This window comes from Cryptotermes secundus, unplaced genomic scaffold (assembly GCF_002891405.2).
Source record: "Cryptotermes secundus unplaced genomic scaffold, Csec_1.0 scaffold480, whole genome shotgun sequence".
NCBI classification, from domain to species: Eukaryota; Metazoa; Arthropoda; class Insecta; order Blattodea; family Kalotermitidae; genus Cryptotermes; species Cryptotermes secundus.
In genome coordinates, this window is record NW_019732379.1 from 1,361,717 (window position 1) to 1,377,770 (window position 16,054).

General features: G+C 36.9%; 2 protein-coding genes across 3 annotated transcripts in view; one reads left to right on the forward strand and one right to left on the reverse strand.

Moving 5' to 3' along the window:
• The window catches only part of LOC111867562 (rabankyrin-5), a 139,393-nt gene that overhangs the window by 9,747 nt on the left and 113,592 nt on the right, over positions 1-16,054 (forward strand). For both annotated transcript variants that reach the window (XM_023857545.2, XM_023857546.2), the window contains 2 exons: positions 1,403-1,526; positions 3,033-3,182. In XM_023857545.2, the coding sequence (XP_023713313.1) occupies positions 1,403-1,526; positions 3,033-3,182 (274 nt within the window). The remainder of the gene's footprint in view (positions 1-1,402; positions 1,527-3,032; positions 3,183-16,054) is intronic.
• LOC111867563 overlaps positions 10,662-16,054 on the reverse strand; it is a 69,943-nt gene continuing 64,550 nt past the window's right edge. Inside the window, exons 2-3 of the mRNA XM_023857547.2 lie at positions 15,622-15,798; positions 10,662-13,385 (exon numbers count right to left, since the gene is read on the reverse strand). Coding sequence (XP_023713315.1) covers positions 13,096-13,385; positions 15,622-15,798 — 467 coding nt within the window. The 3' untranslated portion in view covers positions 10,662-13,095. The remainder of the gene's footprint in view (positions 13,386-15,621; positions 15,799-16,054) is intronic.

Here is a 16,054-nt window from a genome sequence, read left to right on the forward strand (position 1 = left end):
ATGCAATTCTACATTGAACGAAGCAGCAGCAGATCGATTCGGTGATGGCATTCCCAGTTGATTGAGAACTATGTTCACGATTTCTAAGCACAAATCCTCAATCATTATCAATGCCTTGTAGACTTCTGCTGTGAAATCCATGTTCATATTGGAATTATCCTTGCGCATTCGAAGGAAAATATCTTCAGCCATGTGCTGCTATGTTGATTCCGCGATTCCTACGCAACGACCCATTGTTATTGTGTTGTCTCTGTGGGAACGCTCTGTGTATTCGTCGTAACCATGGAGATTCGATACAGTATCGCTATTGTTACTTCCTATGCAACGGTCTGTTCTAGTGTTTCCATAGGAGTCACTCTTCTGAATTCCAAATTCCAATTCCGGTTTTCAAAAGACGCATGTTTTACCTGTCACAGGTGTGACATCTATATAATGGGTATATAAAAACACGCGTGTTCAAATGCAATGTTGTGTCAAAATTTCAAAGCAATCAGTGAAGAACTTTCGGAGATCTTCGAGGGCTAACAAACCAACATTTACATTTTTATTTATATAGATTAGGTGTACCCAATATGAATGTATGTATATTCATCTTTTTCTTACCACATAATAACTGATGCAGTCAAAAAATAAAAACAAACTCCGTGGTATTAGTTCACAAGCAAACTATACCGACTGAGTGACCGCTGCTTTTCAGTGAAGTTAGTGCCAACTTTAGCAGATAGAGGATGTCACGTGGTCAGCACACTGAATCCCCACAGCCATTAATTTCGGTTTTCTAGACCAGAGCCGCTATTTCCTTGAAATGGCTCCTCAGTTATCCTCATGAGGCTGAGTGGACCCCGTTCCAGACCCACTATGACTGTTGCAGTCACCTTATTGAATTGTTGTTATTGTCCAAGCTGCCTTGGTTTGTCTTTATTTATGTGTTTGTGTTTGATTCATTCCATCTCTGCTTGTGCTTATTTAATAACCTGGGTTGTTGTGTAAGCATGTAAGCAAATAGAGAGTTGGATTTTTTTTAGCTTGAATTATTTATTGGGGTCGTATTTTATACTAGCCATTGGTATTTCAGTCATTAAAACAATAATTGTAAATGTATATATTTTACGTTTCTCATTTCTTAGTGATAACTTCGATTTTTATTAATGGAATTATTGTTGTTCTTCAGTTTGTTTTTAATTGTTATTTTATTTGTATGTGTTTTGTTTCTTTTCTTTACTTGTGCTCACTTTGTAACTGGGCCTTAGCTTTTAAGTTAGCACATAAAAATAACAATTGAATTCAGTTACTTCCATTTACAATCTGGGCGACCATACATAATTTGAGAATGAAGTTCATGTATACAACTGTGTAATCTTCAGTAGTCAACATTGTTAGACTGTTTTGCTTCATATTGTAGGTGTGAAAAGGCTCTAATGGCATCCGTCAATGTCCGAAACTGTGTGAGATTCTACACAACAGCTGATGAGATTGGTGCTGAAACACTGAAAGAACATTGTTCTGGACTTATCTCAGCACACTGGGTGAGTTGGATCCATCTGAGTGTTGTGACAAGTCATTTAAACTGGAAGCCATGACAGAAGTTCATAGCTGCTGAACATGGGATAGAGTCACAGAATTACTGGGTTTTTGGACTTTTTCCATCGTCTATAATTCTAGGTTATAGAGGATACGACGTTTCAGAAACTGGATCTGTTTCTGAAATGTCATGTCCTCTATTACCTAGAGTGTCCTCTGTTACCTAGAATTCTGGATAATGGAAAAAGTCCAAAAATCCAGTAATTCTGTGTGTCATACACTATCATCAGAATCCTTTAGAATCTATGGGATATGATGTTTATTGTGAGTGAGTAGTTTTATAGTTTATCAAGGAGTTAACCCACTTACGGAATCTGAAGGTTTATAACCATTTTCACTGAAGTCTCTCTCTTGAGCAAGTTTAATCCATTCCTGATCATTAGATACCTTTTCCTTTAATATTATGACATATAGACCCACTGCTAAGCAACAGCTCCATAAACAACTTTCCGTGGAGATAGATTCTTGGTTAACAGCCCGTTGCGAGGTAAACACATTGCAACAAATATACAGCAACAGAGGACATCCATAGCTAGGCAATGGACATGTTTTCTGTGAGGTCAGACCTGAGACTATATAATAGTGAGTGATGGCAAGGACCATCGGCTGGTGGTTTCCAAATAAGTATTGATGTTCCCTCTGAAGATGATCCGTAAGTGTGTGTGCCTCTCTCTTTCTCTCTCAAGTCTCAATTCCGAGACAGTAAAATATGGTCGCGAGTCCCAAGGGACTCAGACCCGAGAAAAAACTGCGCTGGCAAGAGCCAGCAGCATATACAAAAGACAGACCCGTCCTCTTGTCAGAGAAGGTGCCCCACAGAAACAAGCCCGTAACTGTCAAATGATAATAATTAATATTTTGGGGCTCAACACCAAGACTTACTGACTGACTGACTGACTGTCAGTCACAATGTAACTCTGACTCTCTAACTGGACCATTAGCATATACAAAAGACAGACCCATCTTCTCATCAGAGAGAGCACCCCACAAAAACAAGACCGTAACTGTCAAACAGTAACTGGGGCTCAACACCAAGACTTACTGACTGACCTATTGTCAGTTCAAAGTAACTTTGACTTTTGCTCCAGGAGGAGTGGATTAGTGTAGTGTGGTCAGAAGTTGAGAGTGTCCAGTCGAAAATAGTGATTTGTGAAATGTTGTAACAAGTTGTATAAAGGTCTAATAAATTTGATCACCAAATCCAAAACTTGTTTTATAAGTCACAGAAACCCCTAATATGTGACAGTACCTTCCATTCTCATTCCTAGAAGCCAGAGGCCAGTTGTGCTCATAATAATTAGACTTTATTTATGTTGTGCTCTGTGAGACAGGGTACCAGTCTTCAGAATATTCACTGTCATTTTATTGTTTCCATTAATCAGAAGAGTTTGAAAATCACTGGGATAGACCATTTACCAGAAATCCAGAATAAGAGCTTTTGTCTTTCATAGGATGACTTCACAAGTGAAGACTTTGCGCATATGAGTGCACCTCTACTGTTTCGGATGTTCAAGTCAAAAACAGGATTCCCCCTGCATGCAGCTGTGAGACTGCAGAGAGAAGATGTTGTGTTCCTTTACCTGGTGGAGAATAGTGGTGATGTGAGTATTAATGACTCATTCCATTTTTCTGGCTTATATATAAGAAGTGCTTCGCTAAGTAATGTGTCTGGTTTTGTTGGTTGCCTTCATTTTATTATGTAGACTGAAAGTATTTTAAGTTTCATGCATCTTGTGTGTAATATCCTCTCAAGGTTAAGTCCATATATAGGTGAAATTATTGGGGATCATCAGTGTGGGTTTTGACTAACAGATCTACTACTGATTATAGTTTTTTGCATTTGTCAGGTACTAGAAAAAAATGGGAGTACAGTATATCAGCTATTCATAGACTTCAAGAAAGCTTATGATTCAGTTAGGAGGGAAGTATTGTACAGTATTGTGATAGACTTTGGTGTACCCATGAAACTAGTCAGGATGATTAAAATATTGGTACATGTTTCGTTACTGAATAGGCCGTAGAGATTGTTAACTGGTTTATTCAACAATCTACAACTATCGGCTACAGTTAATTATAACAATGTTACGGGTTTTCACAGTTTACAAACCCTACAACAAAATCTCTTAACACTGTCTTCAAGAGACTTCAAGTATTAATAACGCGGGAGCTATACAAGTCTCCCTGAAATACACACTCCGAGTATAACTGTACTACAGCACTCACTATGTCTGGAAAGCACACAATAAGTCTTCCGCTCGCTGACTTCTTAGTTATCGCACACTCGCAGGCTGCTATGTTTCAACTCACTCGTAGCTGCTGTGCAGTCCGCTTATATAGCCGTGCGCTGTTGCTAGTGTGACATGGCGTATAGCCTAGGACGCTGTTGCTAGTGTGACATGGCGTATAGCCTAGGACGCTGTTGCTAGTGTGACATGGCGTATAGCCTAGGATGCTGTTGCTAGTGTGACGTGGCGTATAGCATAGGACGCTGTTGCTAGTGTGACGTGGCGTATAGCATAGGACGCTGTTGCTAGTGTGACATGGCGTATAGCCTAGGACGCTGTTGCTAGTGTGACGTGGCGTATAGCATAGGACGCTGTTACCCCTTGGTGATGTCACCGCTGTTGATTCGCTTTGCATAGCTTCAAGGTTGCGAGGACTCGGCTAACGTCGGCTCCGCTCGTGACGTCACCGCGTTGCATAGCTACCAGGATGCGGGGTGATTACTCGCCTATTACGCGAGCGCTACGTTACCGCTATGTGCAGCTGGGGAGGTGGGGGTCAACATGTCACAATATGTTGAAATGAAGTCTGTATTGGTGAACATTTGTATGTTATATTTCCTATCCAAAATGGTGTAAAAGAATGAGATGCTTTATTGTCATTGCTTTTCAACTTTGCTTTAGAATATGCCATTAGGAAGGTTCAGGAAGACAAGGTGGGACTGAAATTGAGTGGGACACATCAGCTTTTGGTCTGTGTTGATAATGTAAATCAGTTGAGAGATAACATGGATACATAAGAAAAAACAGAAACTGATGCAGAAGTAAACACAGAGAAAACTAAGTGCATGTTGCTGTCTCATCACCAGAATGCAGAGTACTATCATAACATTAGTAAATATAGCTAATAGATCATTCAAAAATGTGGCACAGTTCAGATATTTGGGGACAACAATAACAATTCAAAATTTGATTCAGGAGGAAATTAAGAGGAGATGGAAGTCAGGTAATTCTTGCTACCATTTCAGTACAGAACCTTTTGTTTTCTTGTGTGCTGTCTAAAAATGTGAATATTACAGTATCCAAAACTAATTTTTCTGTGGTTCTGTATGGGTGTGAAACTTGGTCTCTGAAGTTAAGGGAGTATGTTTGAGAATAGGGTGCTGAGGAGAATATTGAAAATATTCGCTTTACGAGGTAGGTTACTCATATAGTGACTGGATTAAGACCTGGACAACAGAGGTTCAATCCCCAGCAGGGCAAGAGATTTACCTCCTTTCCACAAAGTCCATACTGGCTCTGGGGCCCAACAAACCTCTTATCTGGTAGATGCTAGTGGTTCCTTCCCAGTCTATATAGTGGCTGGGACATGAAACTAACCGCTCACTTCCATCTAATGCTGATGTTAAAAATATTTGGAGCTGTACCTGCGCTGCTTCATATCCCTTCAGAGGTTGGTACTTAATTAAACACAGTGACAAATTTATCTTCACCTTTTCCTTTTAAAAGAGAAAGCTGAGAAAGGTACCATTATAATATCAGTCAGTGTGGGGGTAGGTTTTACCTGAATGATACCTGTTTACTTTGCTCCACATACTTTATTTGTTATTGGTCAGAAATTTGACATTAACAGTTCAACATATTCTACACTTACTGATTTACGGAGACATCCACCAGTCAGGTTGGTATACTTAACCTTTAACATACCAGATTTAAATCCTTTCCATAGGAACTCGCAGCCCAAATTAAATGACACCTTTTAATTTAAGCTTATGTCCAATTTTCTAAAAATGTAAATTTCTCCAGAACTATCAGTAACAAAGATATTAAATAAAATGTGCCTTAAAGTGAAAAAAAAAGTAGGTGATAGCATTGCAAAAAAATTATTTCCATTGTAGTTATGTGCCAGAGATTTTTTGAACCTGCTGTAAGGTAAAAAATTTAAAAAATCAGGTGTCTGTTTTATTCACATGTTTGCCATGCAAATCTTGTGGTTATCCCACACCATGGTACTGCCCTTGCAAATTCACTTTAGTGTGGTAATCCCTAAAGCATACAGTAGTACACAGGCCAGCATTACATTTTTCAGATTGGGTAAGATGTACGCTATTTTTTTCTTTGAATGAAACAGACGCAGTGATGCAGTTGCTTTCCTTTGGATGGCCAGTGGTTGTTGCTGCTTGCTTCCAGATAGTTTATTTTTAATGTTGTATTTTAGCGTCCTGTTGCACTGATTCGTATTCATAATGTGCATATATTAACTGTCTTTTAGTGCATACAATCTCACTCATCACTTCACACTACATGTTTTGGCATCATTCTGCCATCCTCAGGTGTATTAATCACGTTGGACCATTGCACTGCTTGCCATCAAGCATCCATTTATAAAATGATATAAAATGTGTGTTCGTTTTGTTCATTAATAAAATTTATATATTAAAATTTGTTAAGATCTATCATCTTACATGTCGTATGTCAAACTCGTGTGTAATGCCAATCATCCACTGTGGGAGTCGTTCTTCTTATGTTTTAATTGTGTATATGCTGTGTCTTATGGTGTGTCTTTCTTATGTGGCTGCGTACGTTGTACTGCCACACACATTTTATAGTGCTGATTTGTCGATAAGATCAATGAACAAGTGTTAACAAGACACAGAGAAGCTATCAAGGCCTAAATCCCTCCCCTGCCCAAGAGTTTTGCATTGCTGCTAATAGGAGTGAGGTATTCAGTGACAGGTCAGTAAGGGGCTCCTTTTTTTAAAATGTTCATATCACCAGGAAATGTGCCTGTAGTTACAAAAGAAAAGGGGGATGTTTTGTAACAAAAAGCAAACTCTTGATATATGAATATTTAAATAAGAATGCAGGTTTTCCTCTCTTTTCATAGAGTTATGGGAGGTTACATTTTTTCAGTCCCTGCCCTGCATATTCATACAGTACAAAGCACCACTGGTTACCTACCATACATATGTACAAAATATTTAAGCAATAATCAGATTGAATTAGCCATATCAGTATTTCTCACCCCTGAGTCAAAGACTTGTTTTACAGTGGACACTTAAGGTGTATGAGATTCCTACAGACTTTCTGACAATGAAATAATTGTTCATTCATTATAAATGTTAATTTGGAATGGTTCTTTAAAAGTAGGAATGTGTGGATAATTATGCTGGAAATATGGAAATGATAGGGGCTGAAACTTGAACTCTGTTTTCTGAGTGGCATAACCATGTAACCATGTAAGACTTTAGGTTATTACAGCAATGACTATGAAGAATTCCATCTTCTGGGATGTGGTGCAGTGTAGATCTTGTGTGAACGACATTTTAGAGAACATGTTGCCTTCATCTTGGGGGTAGAAAAATTGGTGAGCGAAGATCCAGCGTGAGCAGGTGGCTGCAGCTTGGGGACTTTTCTTCCCTGGAGATGGAAGTGATACATAGGTTCACACAAGATCTACATGGTGCCACATTCCAGAAGATGGCATTCTTCAGTGGCATAACCAGATTGCTATCCGGTTCCTAATTACCAAAAGACTGAGAAGCATTATTCCACTAATTATGGTTTCCTTGCTGTTTATTTTCTATATTTATTGACTTTTACATTACTGTTTCACATTACCAATACAGCCAAGTTAAATGAGTCATATCCTTTCTTTTTATAAGATACAGCTATCACAAAGCACAGAGAAATTTTATGATTTTATCATTTTCTTTAAAATGGGCTGGCTTAAAATATATAGGATTAAGTAAGTAAGTTCACATGTGATAAATGTATGGTTATATAACATAGTTTCATTTTAAAATAGGTAAACCTTTTAGGAAACTGAGTTAATGTTCGATTTATGAGGAATCATGGAATGTTTTGGAGATGAGCCCATAAGCTCATGTCCTTTACAGTAAATCAGAGTCAGTTACTCTAGAACTTCGTTCTTTGGCATTGATCGACAATTCTTATGTAAAACAAGGAATTGTGAGCAGAATTCTGCTTTCCTCTTTCGTAGATTTATAGTCCCAACTCATGTAGTAGTGTGGATATTTTATTTTTGTGAACAATTTATTGCTTAAGTACAGATGCTGTGCATGTTCAGTTTGTCTGACATAACCATAAAGTTTTGCATTGTCGCCATATTTGTAATTGTTGACTTTTATTTCATCCATAATGTGCAGGTATATTAATGATAACCTCTGTACAAAATTTCACATCCCTAGCTCCAGTGGTTCATTACTTATCACCATCATATCAAAAGCTAAAGGAAATTTTTGCTCGGCCACCATGTTATGTTATAGTCTGCAAAAATATTAGCTTTATGAAAGTAGTATATTTTCTCTATTCTGTGACATACATCACTTCAGGACTAAAATGCAGCAAGTTACACTAGTTTTACTCCTGACTCGCAAGTCTGTGGTTGATCATAGGAAACTGAAAGGTATGGTGTTGGGGTTGTCTCCAATAGGATGACATTCATACAGATTTTTGTGGCGATCATCTGGTTCTAAAGTTGAAATGGGGACACACATAGGAACACAAACAAGATGGAAACCTCGTTGACCTACTTCTTTCCTTTTAAGGAAGTAAGTGGGTTACAAATTAAGATCATTGTAAATGTTCCAAATAGTATTATTTTACAAATGGAAGTATTGGTTATGAAACATATGAGGAAGACACAGACAAGGGAAAAATAATCCCTGTATATTATATATCACAAATCCTCTTCTGTCTCCCCAACTTAATTATCCTGCATTTTCCCATATGAAAAGTTGGCAGTGGAACAGATTTACACAGTGGCTGTGGCTTTAATAGAAACCTTGACCCAAAACACTGTAAAATAAATGCATGTAACAAAAAAAACCTCATCAGCATTGATTTAAAGTTAGGTTCATATTTTCAATTGTATGTTAAATATTTATTTAATTTTCAGACTATTGACTAGCTTATAGATACAGCTTTCATATAAATAACATTTATTTCATCCATCACAGCTCATAGAATAATGTTTTCAAGAAGAAGCAAAATAAATATTCAGTAAATAGTTTTCCAAGGTCAGCAAAGAAAAGGCATTCCTGATTTTGATGCAGTACAGAATTCTACTTCAAACAGACTGCTTCATCTGATTAATCACATTTCCCTTCAGGATGAGAGAAAGGTGTTCAGGGTCTTCATTTATTTTTAATCATTACACTGGTACTTTTTAAATGTTCTAAATACACAACATAAGTAACTCTTATATTATAATACCTCATAATTATATTCATAAGTGTAGAGCTAAATTACAAATTTTTTAAAAATAAAACTATAATTTAAGACTCTGCCAGACTATTGAATGAAACATAATATTCTTTTGGAGCTGGGATAGCTCAGTTGGTTTAGCTATGGGCTATGACCTGATAGCCCAGGTTCGATTCCTGGCAGTGAAAATTTGTTCTCTTCTCCACAGCATCCAGACTGGTTCTGGGGCCCACCCAGCCTCCTATCCAATGAGTACTGGGTCCTTCCCCCAGTGGGGGGAGGGGAGGAGGAGCAGGAGTGTGTAGCTGACCACTCACCTCCATCTAGTGCCAGAGTCTAAGAAAAGTGGAGCTGTACCTCCACTCTCCCATATGTCTTCATGGCATAGTGCTTAACTAATTAAGCAAAGAGACAACTTTACCTATTACATAATATTCTTTAAACTCGACTTAGTTTTTTGCAAAAAAAAAAAAAAAAGTAAAGCTGTCCCTGTAACAGGCTGCCAAGGCCCCATGGGGTGTGAGAGGTCGAGACTCCCACATCTTCTCGAGAGTCAGCTCATAGATGGTGGTAAGGTTGTCAGCCTTACACACTGGCCGCTTTTTCCCCCCAAGAAAACTGGTACTCATTTCTGTTAGAGGCTGAGCTGACCGCAGGGTCATCGTGTAGCTGGATGGATTAGGTTAATTGAAAAATCCAATGACCTCATCTGGATTTGATCCCATGACCTTCTGGCTTGTAGCATAGTGCCTCAACCTGCTACATTACTGCATAAATATAGTTTTATCATCATTCTAAATATTAATCGGGCAGCGCATAACATTTTTGCTTTTGTTTGTTATTGCTGATAAAATATATTTTATATACCAAAGATCACTTTCTTCTGATATGTAATGCTATGTGGTGCAGTAGAAGTTCTCTGACCTTTCATATTATTGGATTGCTTCTGTCTTCAGGGTCAAAGGATAAGCCAGGCAAGCCCTGCTTGCTTCCTGGTTCATGCTGATTTGTTGCTTGGCTTAATCTTTGACCATGTAGGTGAGAGTGTATGTCTCCCAAAATGTCAGTGAACTTTTACTGGACCACATAGTACTGCATCCCAGAAGAGCGTTCACATCATAGTCACTGCTCTGAGAACCTCAACTCCTGTGCATTTTATATGTTGTAGAATCAAAAACTTTAAGACACTCAACACATGCTGATTTAGTGTTAAAGAAATTATATTTTGAACTTTTTATGATTAATCCTGTCCTGTTCATTATATAATAATCATAGGCTTTGTTACAATTAGAACTATTTTAGACAGACAACTGAAAATTTGACACTAAGCAGATTACATGCAGATTTTTCTGCATTCCTTCCTCAGTCCTTATTTTTGACAAAACCATAACTTAAGAACTTGGGCTCACACTATGATTGTGAAGCCCACCTCAAGCTATATGATCCCTTTAATTGTCATCTTTATCATCACCCCATTATTGGAAGTAAATTAAGTCCTTTCAGATGATAATAGAGTTATACAAGGAACATAGAGCAATTTTAAATACATCAAACAAAATTATTCAAATAACTTTGTGTATCCTGGTCAGTCTTTTGCCCTTGCTGATATCATGGAAATTATTCATATTCTTTCTGTGAGTCATTGTGACTAAACATCTAGAGATTCATGAGTTTGCATGTAAGATTAATTTAATTATGAATTTATTTTAAATTATTATTTTATGAAAAATAACTAAAATATCTGTATATGACCAATAGTAATAATAAAGATCCAGTTTTCTTCTTACATAAGTATCGTTTGAAATATTTGTGCAGCCCAAGACAATTCTAGGTAGCCTGTAATATAAGGGAGGGAGATTGTTGACCTACTCAGGTGGATGCTGTTCACATCAAGCTGGACCATAAAGATTCAGACTGCAAGCAGAACTCACAGATCTACACCTTAAACCCATTACAGTTAAAATTTACACAGATTACAGTAGTAGATGGAAATGCCATCTGGCTGTCAGAGAATGTTCAAGTCTAACATTTATTTCATTCAGCATCTCTTCACTTCGACCAAAAGATCACTGAACATCTGTCATGCTAACATAAAGTGAGCTCTGTAAGTTTTGAGGTTTTCACGGCGATGACTATGAAGAAAGTCGTCTTCTGGGTTTAGGCGCCGTGTATTCTTCGTTTTGGCCAAAACAAAGAATACGCGGCGCCTAAACCCAGAAGACGACTTTCTTCTTAAAGTGAGCTCATTTGTTATATGCCAGGTAACCCATATCACAAGAGCCATTTTGCTTTGAAATTCCAGCTGATGTACTTAACTGTACCTTTATGATAAGCAGTCATTTATTCATTCATGTTACAGTATTTCTTGTGTGCCATATATGAGATACACTATGGAATAATGAGTATTCATGTACAGTATACACAATAAAAAATGGTTCTTTAAGAAAAGTAAGGAGAATATCCTCCTGTCGTAATTATAGAAGAACTATCCAAACAGTCAGAAATAAAACAGATGGTGCCATTACTGGAGGAGAGCCAAAATGAGTGTTCTTTGAAGAGAAATCAGATGAAAGTGATGCTAGGCTTCCATGTTCTTTTCAAAAGTCTCTCAGATACCTTGCACAGGAGACCAGGGATTCAGATTTTAAGTTCATTATGATTTGGAAGAAGTTTTTGTGTTGATGTAGACTTCTTATGTTGGCTTTAAGCATTTGAGTGTAAGAACAGAAAGCATTTCCAGCATCTGCTGTAATTTGGAAATTTTATTTTTAATATTTGTAGGCTTTTTGTTGGTTCCACTAGTATGCTGATTGACTGTGTCCCAACTTAATGGGAGGAGCCTTCAGTTCTAATGTCTGAGTGGGTCAGCATATTATGACTACAGATGTTCTCCAGAACAGTCAGCCAGACATTATACTTTTCAAATTTTTGAGTGTATGTTGTAACACATTCATAAAGAAACATCAAATCTTTTGTTAAGTAGGTGGATTTGACATTATTTCAATGTACTTTTCAACACACTACTTTCAGTGAAGCAATTTCTGACTAAAAAGTAAATACTATAGTACCATCACACCAGTTAACAAATCAGAACAGTATGAAGACAGTACTCAAAGTTCTTATGGAAAATTGTTTCCACTGATTTTTCAAGGCATGGCTGAGGTGCTAGAATACGTGTGTAAAGTAAGACAATAAATATTTGGAAAATAACTGTAACTAAGGGTCAGTGACTATATTCAGAACCAGTCTTATTTAATTGTCAGACCTTGTATGTGTTGGCTGTCTTTGAATTTCTTCATCAGTTGATAATATTTCTATAACCTGAAGTTTTTATGCCCTACAAATTCACGATTTTAAAAATAGGTCCATATGTAAATATAGATCATAATGCACTTAATTTGCAGGAATGTAAAAAAATATGGAGCAAGTATTTATACCTGCTTTTGCTGGAATTTCCTAATTCAGAATAGCAGAAAGGGAATGTGCATTGTTTACAGGAACCTTGTTTAAATTAAAGACACTTGTAATAAATCATATGAAACAGATTTACAATTTTTGTATGTCCAACTTTGTGTTGAAGTACATTTTTGTTGCTTATTCACTTTTTGTCTTTTGTTCAAAGAACAATTAGTTATGTGGTCTGTTTTTAAAGAGGTGGAAAAAATTCCTGTCTTTATATGAGGCCCCATTTCTGATCTAACATTTCACCAAATTATAATATCAGAGTTCACTTGTTAGTAATCCTTAAATAAACTGTACTTAACTGTGTGTATTCTGATATAACCACCCAAATTTGCAGCTACTGTGTTATGCTTTACACGAAAATTTTAAAGTGGTAGTAACAATACCAGCACTGTGATATTTGTCAGTATGTGTGTTTCTTTTCTTGGTTATCTTATCTCAGAATACAACACACACATATATATTGAGTAATTTACTGTAAAATTTACTGTACCACTCTCATGTTTGTTTGGCTGCTATGAGCAGGTTTTGTAGCACTTGTATTCCCTCTTGCTTGACCTGAATTTCACATCATTAACCAAATTTACATAGAATATTGTAACTACCTTAGGCTGCGTATATATTTCATAGCATTAAAGACAAATATAACAGCCATGGCATCTGTGTGGTGGTGGGAAGTTTCTCGGGAAGGCTTGGCGCCATTGCACAGATTTCCACTGCAGTAACAGTACTCAGTTGATGGTGTCTTGACCCCCTGTGGTTCACTAGGATGACACCCTTCAACATAAATTGTTTCTTCAATTACAGTCTTCATTTTCCACTGTGTTCCATCATATGACTGGTAGTTGTTTTGCTGTGGAGCACAGTCACGAAGAACTCCTCGTACAACTTCTGTAAAGGAATCGAAAATATTAACGTCATGCTACATAGTATTTCGTTGTGTAGTCAGATGTTCATGGAATTCTCTGCTAAAGACATGTAAGGGCCATCAGCAGCATTGCAAGAATCTTTTGCTTGACCCTGTATTGGTCATTTAAATCCATCTACCATTCACTTACTAAAGTAGTATCAGTGAAATATATTTCTTTCCTTCACTGTTCTATGTATAAACTGTCTCTATGAATATTTGGTCACTTTTTCCGATGGCTATATAAACTTTTCTTAGCCATGTAGTGTTTTCAGTGAACCTGACCTATACAGATCCTGACATTCCAAGTTTCATCTCTCACGTCCAGTTTCCTTTGCTAAAGTCATTCCAAAGAATTTATCCAAGTCTGAGAGGCCCTGTATAACATTTTTTAACATGTTAGTTTAGATCATGAGATGGTTTTTAGATTACTATTGAACTTATAAAATTGAGAATTGCCCCACATTTGCTGTCTGTGACTGCTTATTCATTATATTCACAGGTACCCTACATATTTGTTGCTCATTTCACCCGTCCACAATGTGAGTATGTGCCCCACCTTGGTGATAAGTGATCTAGTGATCAGATCAAGGAGAATGAGATGGGTGAGGAATGTAAAGTGAATGTGAGGCAGTAAATACTTGAAAATATTTTAGTCGAAAACCTGAAGGTAAAAGCTGTAGTTGGGAGGATAGTGTTAAAGTTTGTCTTAATGGGATACAGTGGGTTGTGAGAATGTGGACTGGATTTGTCTGTTTGTTAATAGGCTCCAGTGGCACATAATGAACCCTTGGGCTTCATATAAGACAAAGAATTTCTTGACTAGCTTCTCAAGAAGGATTCCATGGGAAAAGATACTAAAGATGAGCATTACTGTCAGTGATTTTATTCTATACCTTATTTGCATGCTCAGTTCCCCTTATATGGGAGAAAGGATTCTGGAATAGGCTTACAGAATTCTGAAATTTTTTATTAGTTACTGTCCATAAAAATATTATGATTCCCTTCTATCCCAGATCATCTACTGATTAAATAAGTGCAGGCACAAAATGGCCACTGTCAGGATTTGTATAACTTAAAAAAAATCCCACTAAAAGAGATGCTTGATACACTTAATCAATATGAGAAAGTCACATTACAATAGTTAACACACAAGACTTTTTTATTCAGATCTTTATATTGAAAACAACTTTCCAGAATGATGTTTACATGTTTCTTCTCACTCTGTTGGCAAACCAAATGATATCAGTAGGACAACTGACTGCCTCTCACAGACATCTCTGTTCATCATTCATAATCATCCTGCCTTTACCCTTTATATGTATATGAATGATAATGTTGTATTTTAGTGTCCTGTTGCACTGATTTTCATCCATGATATGTATGCAGTGTCCGTCTTGTAGTGCACTCAATTTCGCCTGTTATTTCACATGTTTCGGCAACATAGTGCCATCATCAGGTGCTCCATTTACGCTAATCTATTGCATTGCTTGCCGTTATATATCATTGTAAAATCAATTAAAACATATTTAAAAAATGTTCAACTATAATACATTTTTAGTGTATAAAAAATTTATTATAGTTGACGAACATTTTTTAAATACTTTTCCCTTCTTTTTTTTAATCTAACATCTTTAGTCACATGTAATGTCTCTTCATTTACAAAGTTACTTTCTCTTATATTTTCCATACGCTGCCCGTTGTTTAAATATTCGTTCCCCTTCACAGCCATATTTTCTGCATCAACCATACATAACCTCAGATTTTGTGTCACCTCCCAGTTTGTTATATAGTAATTCGTTTATTAATTGCAACGATCTTCTCTCTACAAGAGCTTTTTGATGATTCACTTTACTATCAACGCATTTAGAACATTGGGAGATCTTATAAACCTCTTGATTACACTTATTTATCGCGTTTTGAGAACATCGTGCTAGAACAATATCCTCCATTTGTTTGACCTCTTTTGTGAAATAACTCCATTATTTTTTTGGCAGATTTTAATTCCATTTGAGTCATTTTTAGTTCTAACTGAAGTTTGGAACAGCCAATACACGTTACACTTGATCCATTACTATTCTCGGCCAAAATTGTACAGCTGCTCATTTCATATATCCGACCATCCACCATGATGACAGTTTATTTTGCCAACATATATACTTACCTGTATGATGAGGGCTTGGATAAATGTATTTTATCTTCCAAAGTTTGTACACTTACTTCCTTTCTGCAGAGGCAGTTCAAATGTCCTCTTCATGCAGAAAGTCGAGTACTTGCAGTCGGTTTCGTAGAGAGATGAGCCATCAAAATGCGAGCATAATTGAGTAGTCTCATTACTTTTGGGTGATTGTGGGTGGATAAAGCACCGATAACATCTGAGTGCTGTTACAGCTGATGCTGAAACCAGTAAATGATACAGCAACTTGTAACTCTTGTATTAAATACAAGCATTATAACTATTTGAGGTTTAAAATCTTGGGAGGAAATGAGAAGCAGGTTTCAAGACTAGACTTGCACTGTTACTGAAGTGTAGAGGTACAGAAAAGTTTAAGTTGCACAGTTTACATAGAGTCAGTAAAGTGATAATGAATGAAGGTTGTAAAAGGAAGAGGTCATGGTATATTTCAAGTTACTAAACCTGCATTTGCCTATA